Below are 17,044 nucleotides of genomic sequence, written 5' to 3'. Positions count from 1 at the left end.
TGACTGAGAATGAAAACATACTATGGAGACAGAGGTGATTTTTTTTAAGCAGTTTCTCTATGCTCAGTAGTACAGGTACTCTGATATAATCTTACCTGATCTTTAATTGTTTAAAAGCCTCTTTTGATTAAATGATTTCTCAGTAACGTATTGTTGGCACCAAATATATTTGTGTGCACTGCCATTGAATAATTAATTTTTATGAGCTCTCCTGGAGAATATGTTTTATTCTGCTTTAAGTATTTATTTGCTTTTTCCCTCCTCTGTGGATGCTTGGAGATGGACTTTTTCCTATTCCCTTTTATTTGTTTTTTAAAAATTCAGATTATTGTCCACACAATCATGATCAGGGACATTCAGAAATTCCATGTTACCTATTGTGATAATGTCTTAATTCTTCCCTTCCAGTCATAGAAATAGGTTCTTCCTGAGTGGATCTCCACCCACGCAGCCAGGAAACAATGGCTTACCACATCCATCACTTCTGTCTGTACATTATCATGTTTCAAAGGTTTTCCAATTAATCCTGTGGAAGCTAGAATCACTCCTAATTACAGTCGTGTTATACCTCTTTATTTCTTGATGTCTTGTTAATTCATGTCCATCCTGCAGCAGTCTGTAACATAGTGCTATTACCAGCTCTTTTGTCCTTAAAAGCCTCTTGTCTACCATTTTGACTAAGATTGATTAACTGCACTTTGAGGAAATCGATCATTTCGGATTAAAAAAAATCTATCCTGTATGTTTTTTCTGGCTGCTTTTGCATGAGTGTTGTCCCCGCCCCCAATTAATCAATCTGCCAACTCAGTTGCTTTTTTCTTTTTGGCTTCCTCTTCTCTCTTGCTATTTTCTTTTTAAAGGACTCTATCTGGATCTCTTTATTTCCCTGCTCCCTTGTAGACAACATCTGCAGGATGAAAAACCAATTGTAAGAGGCAGTGGAATAAATTGGAATAAATAGAATCTAGCCAGATACTGCTCCTGTTTCCTTTTTCATAAAATGAGAAAGATTGCCTTCCTACTTGGTGAACCTCTCCTGGAGCAGGTTTTAGGATGAAAGCCAACTATCGGCTGCCAGCCACTTTGCAGTGACACTGCGATGCTCTCAAACTTCTCTATTCTAATCTTAAACTTAGACACCAATCTTTTGGACGTAACTAATAATTTTTTTTTTTCCTCAGGTACCGACTTTAACGTAGATAGCTTACCTCTGCCTCGGAAAGCCCATCATGACTGGGCCCTTTTCCATGAAGAGTCTCCAAAAAACAATTATAAGCTCTTTCATAAGCCAGTCATCACCTTGTTCAACTACACAGCCACTTTCAGCAGGCATTCCCACTTGCCACTAACTACCCAGTACCTGGAGGGCATAGATGCCCTGAAGTCACTCCAATATGTAGTTCCTTTGTCCTCCAAAAACAACCTAAGAAGAAGACTTGCTCCACTGGTGTATGTACAGTCAGACTGTGACCCGCCGTCAGACAGGGACAGCTATGTCCGTGAGCTAATGACTTACATCGAGGTTGATTCCTATGGTGAGTGTTTAAGAAATAAAGATCTCCCTCAGCAGCTGAACAATCCAGCTTCTATGGATGCTGATGGCTTTTATAGGATCATAGCCCAATATAAGTTTATCCTTGCTTTTGAGAATGCAGTTTGTGATGACTACATCACGGAGAAGTTCTGGAGACCACTGAAACTTGGGGTAGTCCCTGTGTATTATGGGTCCCCCAGCATCATAGATTGGCTTCCAAGTAACAGAAGTGCTATTCTTGTATCAGAATTCTCTCACCCCAGAGAACTGGCAAGTTACATTAAACGATTGGACTATGATGACAGATTGTACGAGGCCTACGTAGAATGGAAGCTGAAGGGTGAGATCTCTAACCAGCGACTTCTGACAACTCTCAGGGAACGGAAATGGGGAGTGCAAGACATCAACCAGGACAATTACATTGATGTGTTTGAGTGTATGGTGTGCAGCAAGGTGTGGGATAACATTAGGCTACAGGAAAAGGTAAGTGAGGTGAAGTCTGGCCCAAGAGTGCTAGGCTGGCCATCTTGGTCTGCTGTTCTGCATGGTGCTGTGCTTCCCTCCGTGGCAGCTGCCTATTTCTGCCCTTCATTCCTAGCAGAGAGGTTAGGGTTCCCAAGAAGGCTGGATATTCCATTGCTAGCTTGTGCGCTAGCCATGAAGTTTACAAGTCATCTCCTTCTTCCCGAAACCCTTCACTTCCCCTTCCCCATTTCCTTTGGTGTTTGCTTGTGCTGCAGGTGCTGGGAAGTGATGTAAGGAGGATGCAGAAAGATGGAAGAAAGCTCAAAAATTTTTCAGAACAGAGCATGTAGCTCAGTGGTAGTAGGACTTGCCTAGCATGCATGAGGCCCTGGATTTGATCCCCGTTGCTACACACATACACACACACACACACACACACACACGCACACATACTATCTCTCTCTGTCTCTCTCACACACACAAAGACACTCACACACAAATAATAAAGATAAGCTACAAGTTCTGCCTGTCATCCACATAGTCAACCCTTTAACATTTCCACCAGTACTATGTCAAAGGAGTATGGTGATTTTTGCCGGGTCCTTCCACTCATTCCCCATTACCTGCCTTCTTGAAACTCATTTTTTTTCATATATACAACTACTTCCATTCCTTTTTTAATTTTGTTTTTATCTTTTTGGTATGGTACTGGGGGTTGAACTCAGGGCCTTTGCACTGAGATACATCCACAGCCCTTTATTTTATTATTATTTTTATTTTTTGAGACAGGGTCTTACTAAATTGCTAAGTTGCCCAGATTGGGCTCAAACCTGTAATGCTGCTGTCTCAGCCTCCTGGAGTCCTGCATCCACCTCCACTGTTGATCTTTCTGTTTCAGGCACCCCCATATGCTTATTAATAAAGGTCAAGGATTCTTTATCTGAAATGTTTGGGACCAGAAGTATTTTAGATTTTTAAGCTTTTCAAATTTTGAAATATTTGCATAGATTTTACCAGTCAAACATCCCTAATCTAAAAATCCAAATCTAAATTGCTCCTAAACCTGAAATATTTCTTCTTAGTGCCTATTAGTTTTTATAAAATATTGGAGTTTCAGTGCATATATTTAGTCACAGCCATCATCCATCACCCTCTCTTATACCTCCTCCCTTTTATGTTCTTCCTGTTGTCTAATAATAGTCTCCGTTTTACTTTTATGTCACCTTTGTTAGATCCTACATATTAGGAAGAACATGTGATATTTGTCTTCCTGAGTTTGGGTTATGATGATCTCCCATTCCATCCATTTTCTTGCAAATGACAAAATTTCATTCTTCTTTATGGCTGAATAATACTCCATTGTGGATACACACACATTCGCTATATACCGCATTATCTCCATCCTTCATCTGTTGGTGGGCACCTAGATTGGTTCCATATCTTGGTTACTGTGAACTATGTCACAATAAACACAAATGTGCAGATATCCCTATAGTACACTACCTAATTCTTTTGGGTGTATACCAAGGAGTGGTACAGCTAGATCAGATGCTAGCTCAAGATTTAGTTTTTTGAGAAACGTCCTGGCTGATATTTATAATGGCTGTACAAGTTTACATTTTCAATTCTCTCCAATAATATAAAAGCATCCCCCACCATCTTTACCAGCATTTATTGTTTTTTTTTTGAGACCAGGAATGAGACAAGGATATTCATTTATTACTGTTATTCATTCTATCAACACCATAATAGAAGTCGTAGCCTGTGCAATAAGAAAGAGGAATCATAATTGAAATAAAGAAATAAAACCATCATTATTCATTGATGGCATAATAGTGAGCATAGAAGCTTGAAATGATTTATATGAATCAAATATTATTAATAAGTAGGCATAGCAAATTAAACACATAGTTAACTATGCAAAAAGTAATTATATTTCTATGTGCAACCAACAGAGATTATAAAAATTACAAAAATATCACTTGCACCTTTATAAAATATCAAACACTGAGAAATAAATTTAACAAAAATATGTACTATTTTTACACAGAAAACATGCAAATCATTGTAATGGAAATTAAAGAACAAAGATGATGGGAGAATTTAAATTGCTAGACATTGTGATTTACTATAAAGCTACACTAATTAAGAAAATGTAATATATGCAGGAACTGGATAAAGAGCATATGAATAGGCTCACATAAATAGAATTACTTGGTTTATTAAAAAGGTGATACTGTACTGAAGAGAAGTAAGGATAATATTTTTATTAAATGTATCAGCTGAATTTAATAGCAATATTAGAAAAAATGAAATTTACATTGTGCCTTATGCCATATACAGAAGTAAATTTTAGAAGGATTTTAGTTCTCAATGTAAAAGAACAAAAAATTAAACCTGTAAAAGATTAAGAAAAACACAGTATCTTAATTTAATCAGATTTTAAAGAAGGATATAAATAACATTAAGCTAGAGAAAAATACTGATAAAAGTGACTATGTAAAATTAATAATTTTTGTTTTCACACCTAAGAAAGTACAAACTGAAGTCACAGGGCAGATGAAATATTTGCAATATATGCAATCACAAATATAAGTAAAGGACTCATATCCAGAATGTATAAATAATTCCTTTAAATCAGCAAGTAAAAATAAGCAAAATCAATTTAAAAATGAGCAAAAGATTTGAACAGGCACTTTGCAAAATTAGATATCTGAATGGGCAGTAACCACATAGAAAATGTTCAGGCTCATTAGTCCTCAAGAAGCTAAGTTTAAAAATAATAAAATATTACCAAGTCTCACAGTGCAAAGATCAACATTATGTGTTAATGAAAAGATGATGCAATTAGAACTATTTTACACCACTTGTGGGAGTGTAGATTGTTATAACCACTTTGGAAATCTGTTTTGTAATATTTACTGAAGAGGAGTATATGGCCCAGAATCTCCACTTGTAGTTAAATACCCAGTAATAGTATATGTAAATAGGCACCAAACGCTATGTGTGAGAGTTTTCACGACAGCACAACCTGGGCACACAGTGGAAATGACCCAAGAATCTTAACACCACAATGCTCCCTGGGGGCATCACAGCAAATTTTTAGAAAAGGCGCATTATGTGGGTGTGTGACACCCATGTTTATTTTTTAGGAGTATTTCTATTAATTAATTATTAATTTTAATTTCATAAATTTTATTATATTAAATAATATGTACATAAAAGGAAAATAAAATATCAACAAAATAAAACATTAAATTTTTAATATATAGTGAGTGTATAGAATAAACATCAACATTGTCAACATCAACTGTTTACCTGCTTACAAGATCTAAAAAATAACAGTAGAAATAAATTCCTATGTGAACTATAATGAAAATACAAATAAATAATAACCTTTGCTTCAATTACCATACCTAAGGCAGCTTCCACACACGACAATAGCATGTTCCATATACAAGTCTCGCTCACAGCAACAGCACATGTGCTTAGCTTTCCTTTCCTGTGTAGCAGGCCATACTTGTCATCTTTCTTGTCTTCCTTTTTTGTCAGGAGCTTCTTATTATATTATACCATGTCTACTTTGCAAGAAAACTAAATATTAATAAAATAAAATATCAAATATGTAACAATTGTTTAGAATAAACATCAACATTTTCTATATCAACTGCTTGTTTGCTTACTAAATCTAAAAAATAGCAGAAATAATTCTTATATGAAGTACAATGAAAATACAAATAAAACTCTACCACAAAAATAATCTTTTTCAATTATCACACCTAAGAGAACTTTCACACATGAGAACATCATGTTCCATACACAAGTCTGGTTTACACTGATAGTGCATGTGTTTTCCTGTCTTCTTTGGTAGGACACACTTGATATCTTGCTGGCCTTCCTGCTTTCTTAGGAGGTTCTTGTGATGTTTCTCCTGTCTGTTCACTGATCTGCTCCAGAATTCTTTTGAGGGGTTCTTTGGGCAAATACATATTGTTCTTCCTCTGTTGTAATTTATCATTTATCAATTCCAGTCCCAAACCTCTAAGAAAATTTCTCTGTGATATTTTGTGCTTGTAAGTTTCTTTGTAAATTATGAAACTATTTATGCCTCACATGTTTAGGATTGAGTAAAGCACAATCTTTGGCCAATGCTTTGTATTTTGTGTGACATCATAGTTGTTACATAACTTGTCAACAATATGTACTCTGTCTTTCCTTTTGTTGTAAAATGTGACCATTTCTGGCTTCCTCTGTATTGAGGATTCACTATCAGTCTTTTTTTGTTTGTTTTGAGACAAGATCTTGCTATGTAGTCCAGGCTAGTCTTAAACTCACAATGTAGCACAGGCTGATCTTGAACTCACAGGATCCTCCTGGCTCAGCCTCCTATGTACTGGGATTACAGGTGTGCACCACCACACCAGGTGTCTAATAATCTTATCATCATGGTGTAATATTGACGGTATCAATACTACTTTGTTTTTCTTTGCCATATAGGAGGGCACTGTTATGTCTTTCTGACACTCAAAGATTACACTATACATTTCTCTATTGTGAACTTGCAATATTTTTTTCACGAATCTCCATTTTGTTCTTTTGAATAGTTCCTGTGGGAGTAGTTCTGGTGAATAGTTCAACTGGTGTTCTTTTAGCAAATGTAACATCAATGGGTAACTAGTGAACCAATTGTCAAATGTGACATTTGGGTTACTTTTTGAAATAGGTGGAACAAGTCTGTTCACAAAGTGATTCAGTTTATTACTGTATGAAGAAAGACCTGGTGGTTGAGTTCCAGGATACTAAATTCAAGATGTACAATGTCTTTGCATCTACCAAGGCATATTTTTGTACCATATTTACAAGGTTTACTTGTATATTGCAGGAAGCTTCAACAGACACGAAATGATGCAAATTGTTCATCAATTGTCATATATTTGGATGGTGTATAAATTGCTTGACAGTTTTTGAAATAAAGCTTTTAATGAATAAGGAATAGCAGCCAAATTGTTGGATTTTTTTCTTTCTTGGAGGGTTTTTTGTCATCAAAACATAGGCAATTTTGAAGGAAACCAAATCTCTTGAGTGTCATTATTGTTTTAAAAATATCAATGCCACATCTGTCATTTCATAAATCCTTTAGATTCTGATGATTAGAATGAAAAGCCTTGCTATGAAGACTTTTAGTTCAGATAGTGAGATGTCATGATGAATATATTTTTGAGCATTTGATGCATTTAGAGTATTTTCTTGTATTTCATTATTAGTGTATTTCAAAGCATCTTGTAGCATATTGTCCATTGCAAACAATTTCCAACACTGAATTGCAGTGTTGCCAATCCATCCAATAGGTTTCACTTTTGGCAAGAACTTAATAACATTTTCTGACCTAGTTTTAACATTGGATCATTTAGGTATACATGACCATTCGAATATTTATTTACATTACTATTTTCTTCCTCATCTAGATCAAGGTCTTCATTCTGTACTTCTTTATCTGTCATATCTGTTATATATTGCTAACTTCTTTGGCTTACATGATCCAAATTATCAGTGGTAGTTGAATCACCTGATGACTCATTTTCAACCTCCTCCCAGAGTTGTAAAGGCAGATTTTCATGCAATATTGTACTGAATTGGGCCAATTAATTTGGATGAGGAACCTGAAGCACGGCCAGTATGCTCTCTTCTATATAGTTCATAAAGGTTTCAGTCCATAATTGGCCTACTCCAAGGCAGCAGTGACAAACAGGCCTCACAGAAGAGAAACAACATGGCACACACAAGGCATCAAAGGTAACAAGAGTAGCATTTATTGTTTTTGTTGTTGTTTTTGGTTTTTTAATTTTTGTATCTCCCAAAGATGTTTTTAAGAGTTTTAAAAATTAATTTTATTGGTACGTTTTATTTTTTGGAGTCCAAAATTGTATTAATTTTCCTTTTAAAAATTTTATTGATACATTTTAGATACACATGATCACATTCATCATAGGGAATTTGTATCTGTACATGATATATCTTTTTTCTTCTTTTCCCATTTCCCTCCCTCCCTTCAGCCCTTCTTCCCCTCCTTATCCTCAAAAGTTGTTTCCATTTTTTCCTTCATTTCTCTTTTCTTTTCCCTTCTTTTCTTTCCCTCTCCCCTCTCCCTTGTTTCCCTTCCCATGTAAACATTTTCTTCCCCTTTCACAATATCTATTATACATTTTGGTCCTTATTTACCCTTTCAGTTTCTCATCCCAGAGAAATAATGTGATATTTAAACGTGTGTGTCTGATTAATTTCAAAGTATGGTCTCAGGGTACATCCATTTACTTAGAAATGTCTCAAGTTTTTCCTTTATGGCAGAGTAATACTCAATTGTACAAAAAACCCCACATCTGCCAGGGATTTAGCTCAGTGGTTCTGCTGCCTGCTTTGAAAGCGCAGGGACCAGAGTTCAATCCCTGGTACCAAAAACAAAAACCCACATCTTTTTTAGCCATTCATTGGTTGATGGGCATTTGGGCTATTTGTAAGATTTAGCTATTACAAACTGTGTCATTACAAACATGGGTGCACATATATCACTGTGGTATGATACTTTTAATTCTTTTGGGAAGATACTCAGCAGGGGGATAGCTGGGTAAAATGGGACCTCTAATCCTAGTTCTTTGAGGTGGCTCCATACTGATTTCCACAGTGGTTGCACCAGTCTGCACTCCCACCAACAGTGCAGAGAAGGGTTCCTTTTTCCCACAGCCCTGCCAACATTTGTTATTGGTTGATTTCTTGATAGCCGCCGTTCTTTCTGGAGTGTGGTGGAATATCAGCGTTGTTTTCATTTGCATCTCTCGAATGACCAGTGATGTTGAACATTTTTTTCATATATTTATTTGCTATTTCTACTTCTTTGTCTGAGAAATGCCGGTTCATTTCAGAAGCCCATAATTGGAATGGGTCTTTAAATTTGGGAGGTCTGATTTTTTTAAAGTTCTCTATATATTCTAGTAGTAGGCCTTTGTCTGAGGAACAGCTGGTAAAAAAATTTTCCCACATTGTGGGTTGTCTCTTCGCACTGTTGGTGGTTTCTCTTGCTGTGCAGAAGCTTTTTAATAAGATTAGATCCCAGTTGTTGATTCTTTTCACTATTTCCCATACAGTTTGGGTTTTGTTCATGAAGTTGTTACTTAGACTTTGTGCTCAAGAGCTCCACCTGTTCTCTCTTCCAGCAGATTTAGTGTTTCTATTTTAATATTTAGATCTTGACCCATTTTGACTTAGTTTAATGCATGGTGAGAGACATGGGTATAGTTTTAATCTTTGGCAAGTAGAAAGCCAGTTTTTCCAGCACCACTTATTAAAGAGGCTATCCTTCCTCCAGTGAATGTTTGGCCTCTTTGTCAAAGATGAAGTGGCTGAGTGTGTTTGGAGTTGTTTCTGCATCTTCTGATCTGTTCCATTGATTCTCAGGTCTGTTTTTTTGCCAGTACCATGCTTTTTTTTTTTTTTAATCACAGTGGCTCTGTAGTATAATTTCAAGTCAGGGATTGTGATGCCCCCTGACTTGCCTTTGTTGCTCAGAATTTTTTTTGGCTATTCTAGGTTTGTTCTGGTTCCAAATGAATCTTAGGATTGTTTTCTCCAGTTCTGTTTTATTTTTCCCTAGTTCTGAGATATACTAATGGTAATTTGATTGGGATTGCATTAAATCTGTATAACAGTTTTGGGAGTATGGCCATTTTCAATGTAGTGGTTCTTCCTACTCAAGAGCAGTGCATATCTTTCCATCTTCTGATATCCTCTTCAATCTCCTTTTAGGAGCACTGTAATTTTCTATGTATAGGTCCTTTATATCTTTTGTTAGATTGACTCCTAAGTAATTTATTTTTCGGTGCTATTGTGAAAGATATTGTTTTTCTAATTTTTTCAGTGATTTTGTTATTTTTGGACAGGAATGCTACAGATTTTTTAGTGTTGACTTTGTATCCAGCTATGCTACTGAATTTGGTTATTAAATCTAGAAGTTTTTGACGTCTTCTATGTAGAGAATCATGTCATCTGCAAATAATGATAATTTAACTTCTTTCTTTCCTATCTTTATTCCTTTTATTTCATTTTCTTGTCTAATTGCTCTGGCTAATGTTTTCAGAACTATGTAGAATAGGAGTGGTGATGTGGATATCCTTGTCTTATTCCTGATTTTAGTGTGAAGGATTTCAAATTTTAACCATTTAGCATTATATTGGCTGTTGGTTTGTCATAGATGGCTTTTATCAGATTGAGATAAAGACCATCTTCCTATTTGCTGTAGGGTTTTTTTTAATCATGAATGGGTGTTGGACTTTGTCCAATGCCTTTTCTATGTCTATTGAGATGATCATGTGATTTTTGTCTTCGGCTCTGTTAATATAGTGTATTACATTTATTAATTGCATATGTTGAACAATCCCTGCATCTCTGGGTTGAATCCTACTTGATCATGATGTATAATATTTTTGATGATTTGCTTATAATGTTTTTGATGATTTGCTGCATTCTGTTTGCCAGTATCTTATTGAGAATTTTTGCATCTATGTTTATTACAGAAATTGGCCTGTAGTAGTTCACTTTTTTGGTTGGGTCTTTCTTGGCTTTTGGTATCAGAGTAACACTTGCTTCCAGGAATGATTTTGGGAATATTGCCTCCCTTTCAATTTCATTAAAGAGTTTGAGGAGTGGTGGCATTAGGTCTCTGTTGGTGGTCTCTCTAGAGGGAGACCTGGAACCCCAGAAAGCACCGACTTTTAAAGAAAGAAAAGGAGACAGCCTGGGGGACGAACAGCAGTTTAATTCCTCTGGCAGTATTCAACAATCACAAAGGAAAGAAGCAAGGCTTTTATACATGTAGGAAAGCAGCTTAGTTATTCTGGCTATCGTCTTTCTGATTTTAACCTCTGGTGACAAATGACTTTAAGTGACTCATAAAAGCTACAGGTGAATTCACAAGTCCCTTGTTTCCTTCCATTTACCAATCCCATACATCAGAGAGCACATCGCAGCCCTCTTCTTATCAGATAGTATCAAGAGAGCAGGAGGACTTTAGCCAAAATCAAGCCCACCGGCCCACCACAAACATCACAGATGTGCATAGTGAGTCGTATCTCTCTTACCATCCATAGAGTCACTGGGTCACGGTCCTCTGATCCCAGAAAATGGTAAATAAGATAACTAGGAAAACCTGTTTTTCTCCCATGAAACTTTCACAATGTCTCTTAAAGTTTTCTGGCATTCTTTTAACAAACAGACTTGTGGAATTTCCCAGAAACGACTTAATTTTCTTAGTTAACAAACTTCTTGTGATCTATTCTTACAACTAGACAGCTGAATTCTACTATTTCCGACAGGTCTCTTTTATTTAAATTTTATTTTATTGGTACATTTTGGGTATACAATATAATGACATACATCATTGAAAATTTGTAACTTTACATAATCTCTCTTGGTTCTTATTTTTCCCCCTTCCCCTGCCCTCCCTTCAATTCCTCCACCCCTCCCTATTTACAAAGTCTTTGTTTCCAGTTTTGCATTTTTTCATATTAATTCCATTCTTTTCTTTCTTTTCTCCTACCCCACTCACTTCCTCTTCCCCTTTGCCCCTTTTCTTCCTATTTCACATTATCTATTATATCTTCTAGTCCTTATTTACACTTTCAGTTTTGCACACTAGAGAAACCATTTGGTATTTACACATCTGTGTCCTATTTATTTCACCTAAGAGTATCACCTCAATGTGCATCCATTTAGCTATGAATGTCTCTAATTTCTCATTTCTGATGGCTGAGTAGTACTCCATTTTATAAAAAAACCCACATTTTCTTTATCCAGTCTGCAGTTGATGGGCAGTTGGGCTGTGTCCAAGTTTTAGCTATTACAAACTGCTGCTATGAACATGGATGCACACATATCACTGTGGTATGATTCTTTTAATTCTTTGGAGAACATCCCCAGCAGTGGAATAGCGGGGTCAAATGGGACTTCCAGTCCTAGTTCTTTGAGGTATCTCCATACTGATTTCCACAGTGCTTGTACCAGTCTACACTCCCACCAGCAGTGGAGCAGGGTTTCTCTTTCCCCACAGCCCTGAGAGCATTTGTTATTGGTTGATTTCTTGATAGCAACCATTCATTCTGGGGTGAGATGGAATCTCAGTGTTGTTTTCATTTGTATCTCTCGAATGACCAGTGATGTTGAACATGTTTTCATATGTTTATTTGCCATTTCTACTTCCTTGTGTGAGAAATGTCTGTTCATTTCAGATGCCCATTTTTGGATTGGGTCTTTAAATTTGGGAGGTCTGATTTTTTAAAGTTCTTTACAGATTCTAGATAGTAGACCTTTGTCTGAGGAAGAGCAGGTGAAGATTTTTTCCCACATTGTGGGTTGTTTCTTCACACTGCTGGTGGTTTCTCTTGCTGTGCAGAAGCTTTTTAATAAGAAGAGATCCCACTTGTTGATTGTGCTAGTTCATGGTCAACTGAGGTTTTCTTCATAAAATCTTTTCCCACACAAATGCCTTTAAGAGTTCTAACTAACCTCTGTTCCAGCTAGTTCAGCATTTCTATTTTATTATTTAGATAATCCATTTCAATTTTAGTTTAGTGCATGGTGAGAGACATAGGTCTAGTTTTAATCTTTGACAAGTTGAAACCCAATTTTTCCAGTACCATTTATTAAAGAGGCTATCTTTCCTCCAGTGAGGGTGTTTACCTCCTTTATCAAAGATAAGATGGCTGAGTGTATCTGGAGTTGTTTTGGCATCTTCTAATCTGTTCTGCTGGTCCTCAGGCCTGTTTTTTTTTTTGCCAGTACCATGCTGTTTTTATCACAGTATCTTTGTAGTGTACTTTCAAGTTGGGGGTTGTGATGCCCCCTGCCATGTCTCTGTTACCTAGAATAGCTGTTGCTATCCTAGGTCTCTTCTTGTTCCAAATGAATTTTTGGAATACTTTCTCAAGATCCATGAATTATGCTGCTGGGATTTCAATTGGGATTGCATTGAATGTATATAGCAGTTTTGGAAGTATGGCCATTTTCACTATGTTGATTCTTCCTACCCAGGAGCAGGAAATGTCTTTCAATTTTCTGATTTCATTTTCAATCTCTCTTTTCAGACTGCTATAGATTTCAGAGAAGAGGTTTTTGATATCTTTTGTTAGGTTGATTCCTAGGTATTTCAGTTTTTTGGGTGCTATTGTGAAAGGAATTGTTTGCCCTATTTCTCTCTCAGTGAGTCTATCATTTGTGTAGAGGAAAGCCATTGATTTTTGGGTGTTGACCTTGTATCCAGCTACTCTACTGAGTTTGGTTATTAAGTCTAGAAGACTTTTGGTGGAGTTCTTGAGGTCGTCTATATAGAGTATCATGTCATGTGTAAATAATGGCAATTTGACTTCTTCATTTCCTATTTTTATTCCTTTTATTTCTTTCTCTTATCTAATTGCTGGGGCTAATGTTTCCAAAACTATGAGGAACAGGAGTGGTGATAGTGGATATCCTTGTCTTGTTCCTGATTTTAGTGTGAAGGATTTCAGTTTTTGACCATTTAGTATGATATTGGCTGTTGGTTTTCCATAGATGGGTTTTATCAGATTGAGGTAGAGACTGTCTATTCCAATTTTTATAGGGTTTTTATCATAAAAGCATGTTGGATTTTGTCAAATGCTTTTTCTGCATCTATTGAGATGATCATATGGTTTTTGTCCTTGGCTGTATTGATATAGTGTGCTACATTGATTGATTTGCATATGTTGAACCATCCCTACCTCCCTGCGATGAATACCACCTGGTCAGGGTACATAATCTTCCTGATGATCTTCTGGGTTCTATTTGCCAGTATCTTATTAAGGAGTTTTGCATCTATATTCATTAGTGAGATTGGCCTATACCTCTCTTTTTCGGTTGGGTGTTTCTCTCCTTTGGGGATCACAGTGATGCTTGCTTCCAGGAATGAATTTGGGAGTATTGCTTCCCTTTCAATTTCATTGAAAAGTTTAAACAGTAGTTGCAGTAGTTCCTCTCCAAATGTCTTACAGAATTCAGCAGTGAAGCTATGAGGACTTGGGCTTTTCTTAGTTGTTAAGTTTTTAATTATATTTTCAATTTCGTTGATATTAGGTTGTTCAGAATTTTTAGGTCTTCTTCGTTCAACTTTGGTAATTCATATGTGTCTAGGAATCTGTCCATTTCTTCTTTGTTTTCCATTTTATTGGTGTATAGGTTCTGGAAGGGGGTATTGATGATCCTCTGGATATCTGCTGGGACTGCTGTAATTTCATCCTTTTCATTCCTAATTGCATGGATTTGGGCCTTTTCTTTCCTTTTTCTGATAAGGTTGGCTAAGGGTTTGTCAATTTTGTTTATTCTTTTGAAGATCCAACTCTTGGTTTCATTAATTTTTTGTTTTGTTCTCTTAGTCTCCTTTGCACTGATTTCTCCTCTGATCTTTATAATTTCCTCTCTTATATGACTTTTGGGTTTGTCCTTCTCTTCTTTTTCTAGAAGCTTGAGGTTCAGCATCAGGTTGTTTAATTGGGCTCATTCTGTTTTCCTAATATGCGTATTCACTGCCATGAATTTCCTTCATAAGACTGCTTTCATTGTGTCCCATAGATTCCGATATGTTGTATTTTCATTGTCATTTAATTGAATGAACTGTCTGATTTCTTCTTTAATTTCCTCTGTGACCCACTGGTTATTCAGAAGTGTGTTGTTCAATTTCCATGTGTTTATGAAATTTTTGCAGTCTCTTTTGCTGTTGATCTCTAATTTCAATACACTCTGGTCAAATAATATATGGAGAATAACTTCAGTTCCTCTGCACTTACTTAAACATGTTTTATGAGCGAGTGTATGTTCTATTTTGGAAAATGACTTGTGTGCATTTGAAAAGAATGTGTATTCTGATTTTATGGGGTGGAACACTGTGTGAACATCTAAGTTCATTTGTTCAAGAGTCTGATTGAGTTCTAGTATTTCATTACTTATTTTTAGTCTAGTTGATCTATCTATTTGTGACAGTGGGGTATTGAGGTGCCCCCCTAGTATTGTATTAGAGCATATATGACTTTTCATGTTGGTTAGTATTTGTTTAATATAGTTGGGTGCACTAGCATTTGGTGCATAGATATTTATGATTGTCATCTGTTCCTCTTGGATTCTTCCCTTTACAAGGATGTAGTGTCTTTCTTCATCTCTCTTAATCAGTGTTGGTTTGAAATCTACTTGATCTGCCAAGAGGATAGCTACTCCTGCTTTTTTTCGGGTTCCTGTCACATGGAGTATTGTTTTCCACCCTTTCACGTTTAGTCTATGAGTTTCCTTTTGAATTAAGTGTGTTTCTTGTATGCAGCATATTGTTGGATTTTGCTTCTTGACCCATTTTGCCAGTCGGTTTCTTTCAAATGGTGAATTGAGACCATTAACATTGATGATTATAACTGATATGTATTGACTTATCATTGCCATGACTTTTTCTTTTTGTTGGATTCTCTCCCTTTGCATTTAATTTCTTGTCATGCTTGATGGATTCATTCTGCTGTGCTTCCTGGGGTTGTGATCTTCATTGTCTTTACCTAGGATATTGCCTAAAATTTTTTTGAGTGCTGCTTTCATATTTTTGAAGTTACTAAGGTGTTCTTTGTCATGAAAGTATATTATTTCTCCATCAAGTTTGAAAGATAGTTTTGCAGGGTACATCAATCTGTTTGGAGGCTGTTTTCCTTTAGGGATTGGAATACATCACTCCAAGCTCTTCTTGTCTTGAAGGTTTTCATTGAGAAGTGTGCTGTGATTCTGATGGCTTTCCCTTGTATGTGATTTGTTTCTTTCTCTAATTGCTTGCACAACTTATGTTGGGTTACTGGAATCTTTTTTTCCCCCTTAAGTTTACTGGTACATTTTAGGTATAAAATACATTTACATACATGATTGGGATCTTGTACCATTACATGAGTATCTTGATTCTTATTTTTTTTTCCCTTTCCCCTCCTCTCCCTTCACACCCTCCACCCTTACCTATTTGCAAAGATTTTGTTTCCATTTTTTTCCCTTTCTCATATTTTTTCCCCTTCTTTCCTTTCCCCTACCTTTCCCACTTCCCCTGCTCCTTTAGACCTTTACTTCCTATTACACAATATCAATTATACATTTTTAAAATTAAAATATCAATACCTAGGAGACATTACTACAGATTTTACAGAATTTCAAAGGATATAGAAAGCATATTTCAAAAATCTGTTTTGAAATAAATTTGACAACTTATAAGAAGTACCTTGGAAGACAAATTAATGAAACTAACTCTGGAGGAAATATAAAATTTGAATAGGATCTATTAAAGAAAGTATATTCCTAGCTTGAAAACCTACCTATATGACAACAGCAGGCTCACATACATTTTAACTGATAAATTATATCAAAAAATTAAAGCAGAAAAAAGAAGGAACACTTCTCCACTCATTTTAGGAACTCAACATTGTGCTAATCCTAAAACTGGATAAAGATAATAGAAGAAAAAAGTATGAACATAGATAGAAATTTGTTTAACAAAACAAACTATTAGAAATCAGATCTGGCAGGATGTAGAAAGTGGTTTTGTTATAGGGATGGCAGTGTTGGTTCGGCATTGGAAGATCCACCCCCAAAAGTCATCATTTCACAGAGGAAAGGAAAAAGCCCTATGATCCTGTCACTAGTTGGAGAAAAAGTATTGGACTAAATTCCACAGCTGTTCATGGTAAAAGCTATCAGGAGACTAGAAGTAGAGCAGAACCTTCTCAAGAGATCAAATACATGTACTCCATACTTCCAGCAAAAATGCCTTATATGAATGGAGAAGATACAATGGTTTCTCCCTAAGGTGGGGAACAAGGGCAGATATGCCTACTCTTCATCTGTCCATTAAACTTTGAAACATCCTAAACCCAAATAGTCTGGCAATAAAATGACATAATTAGGATAGGATTGGCAAGGTAGAAGTAAAATGTTTATATGCAGATGAAATGATCATCTACAGAGAAAATACTGAGATCT

The 17,044-nt window shown here is 36.0% G+C and overlaps 1 protein-coding gene and 1 pseudogene across 24 annotated transcripts in view; one reads left to right on the top strand and one right to left on the bottom strand.

Annotated features, from left to right (window-relative positions):
* The window catches only part of LOC147826794 (YTH domain-containing protein 1 pseudogene), a 34,919-nt pseudogene extending 34,204 nt beyond the window's left edge, over window positions 1-715 (bottom strand).
* The window catches only part of Pofut3 (protein O-fucosyltransferase 3), a 431,777-nt gene that overhangs the window by 90,272 nt on the left and 324,461 nt on the right, over window positions 1-17,044 (top strand). For all 24 annotated transcript variants that reach the window (XM_021236835.2, XM_087217275.1, XM_021236834.2 and 21 more), the window contains one exon: window positions 1,182-2,017. In XM_021236835.2, the coding sequence (XP_021092494.1) occupies window positions 1,182-2,017 (836 nt within the window). The remainder of the gene's footprint in view (window positions 1-1,181; window positions 2,018-17,044) is intronic.

Source organism: Heterocephalus glaber, unplaced genomic scaffold (genome assembly GCF_053883595.1).
Source record: "Heterocephalus glaber isolate CG9 unplaced genomic scaffold, H.glaber_assembly_v1.0 deba00001461, whole genome shotgun sequence".
In the NCBI taxonomy this organism is placed as follows: domain Eukaryota; kingdom Metazoa; phylum Chordata; class Mammalia; order Rodentia; family Bathyergidae; genus Heterocephalus; species Heterocephalus glaber.
The sequence above is the reverse complement of the archived record's forward strand: the minus strand, read 5'-3'. Positions and strand labels throughout refer to the sequence as shown.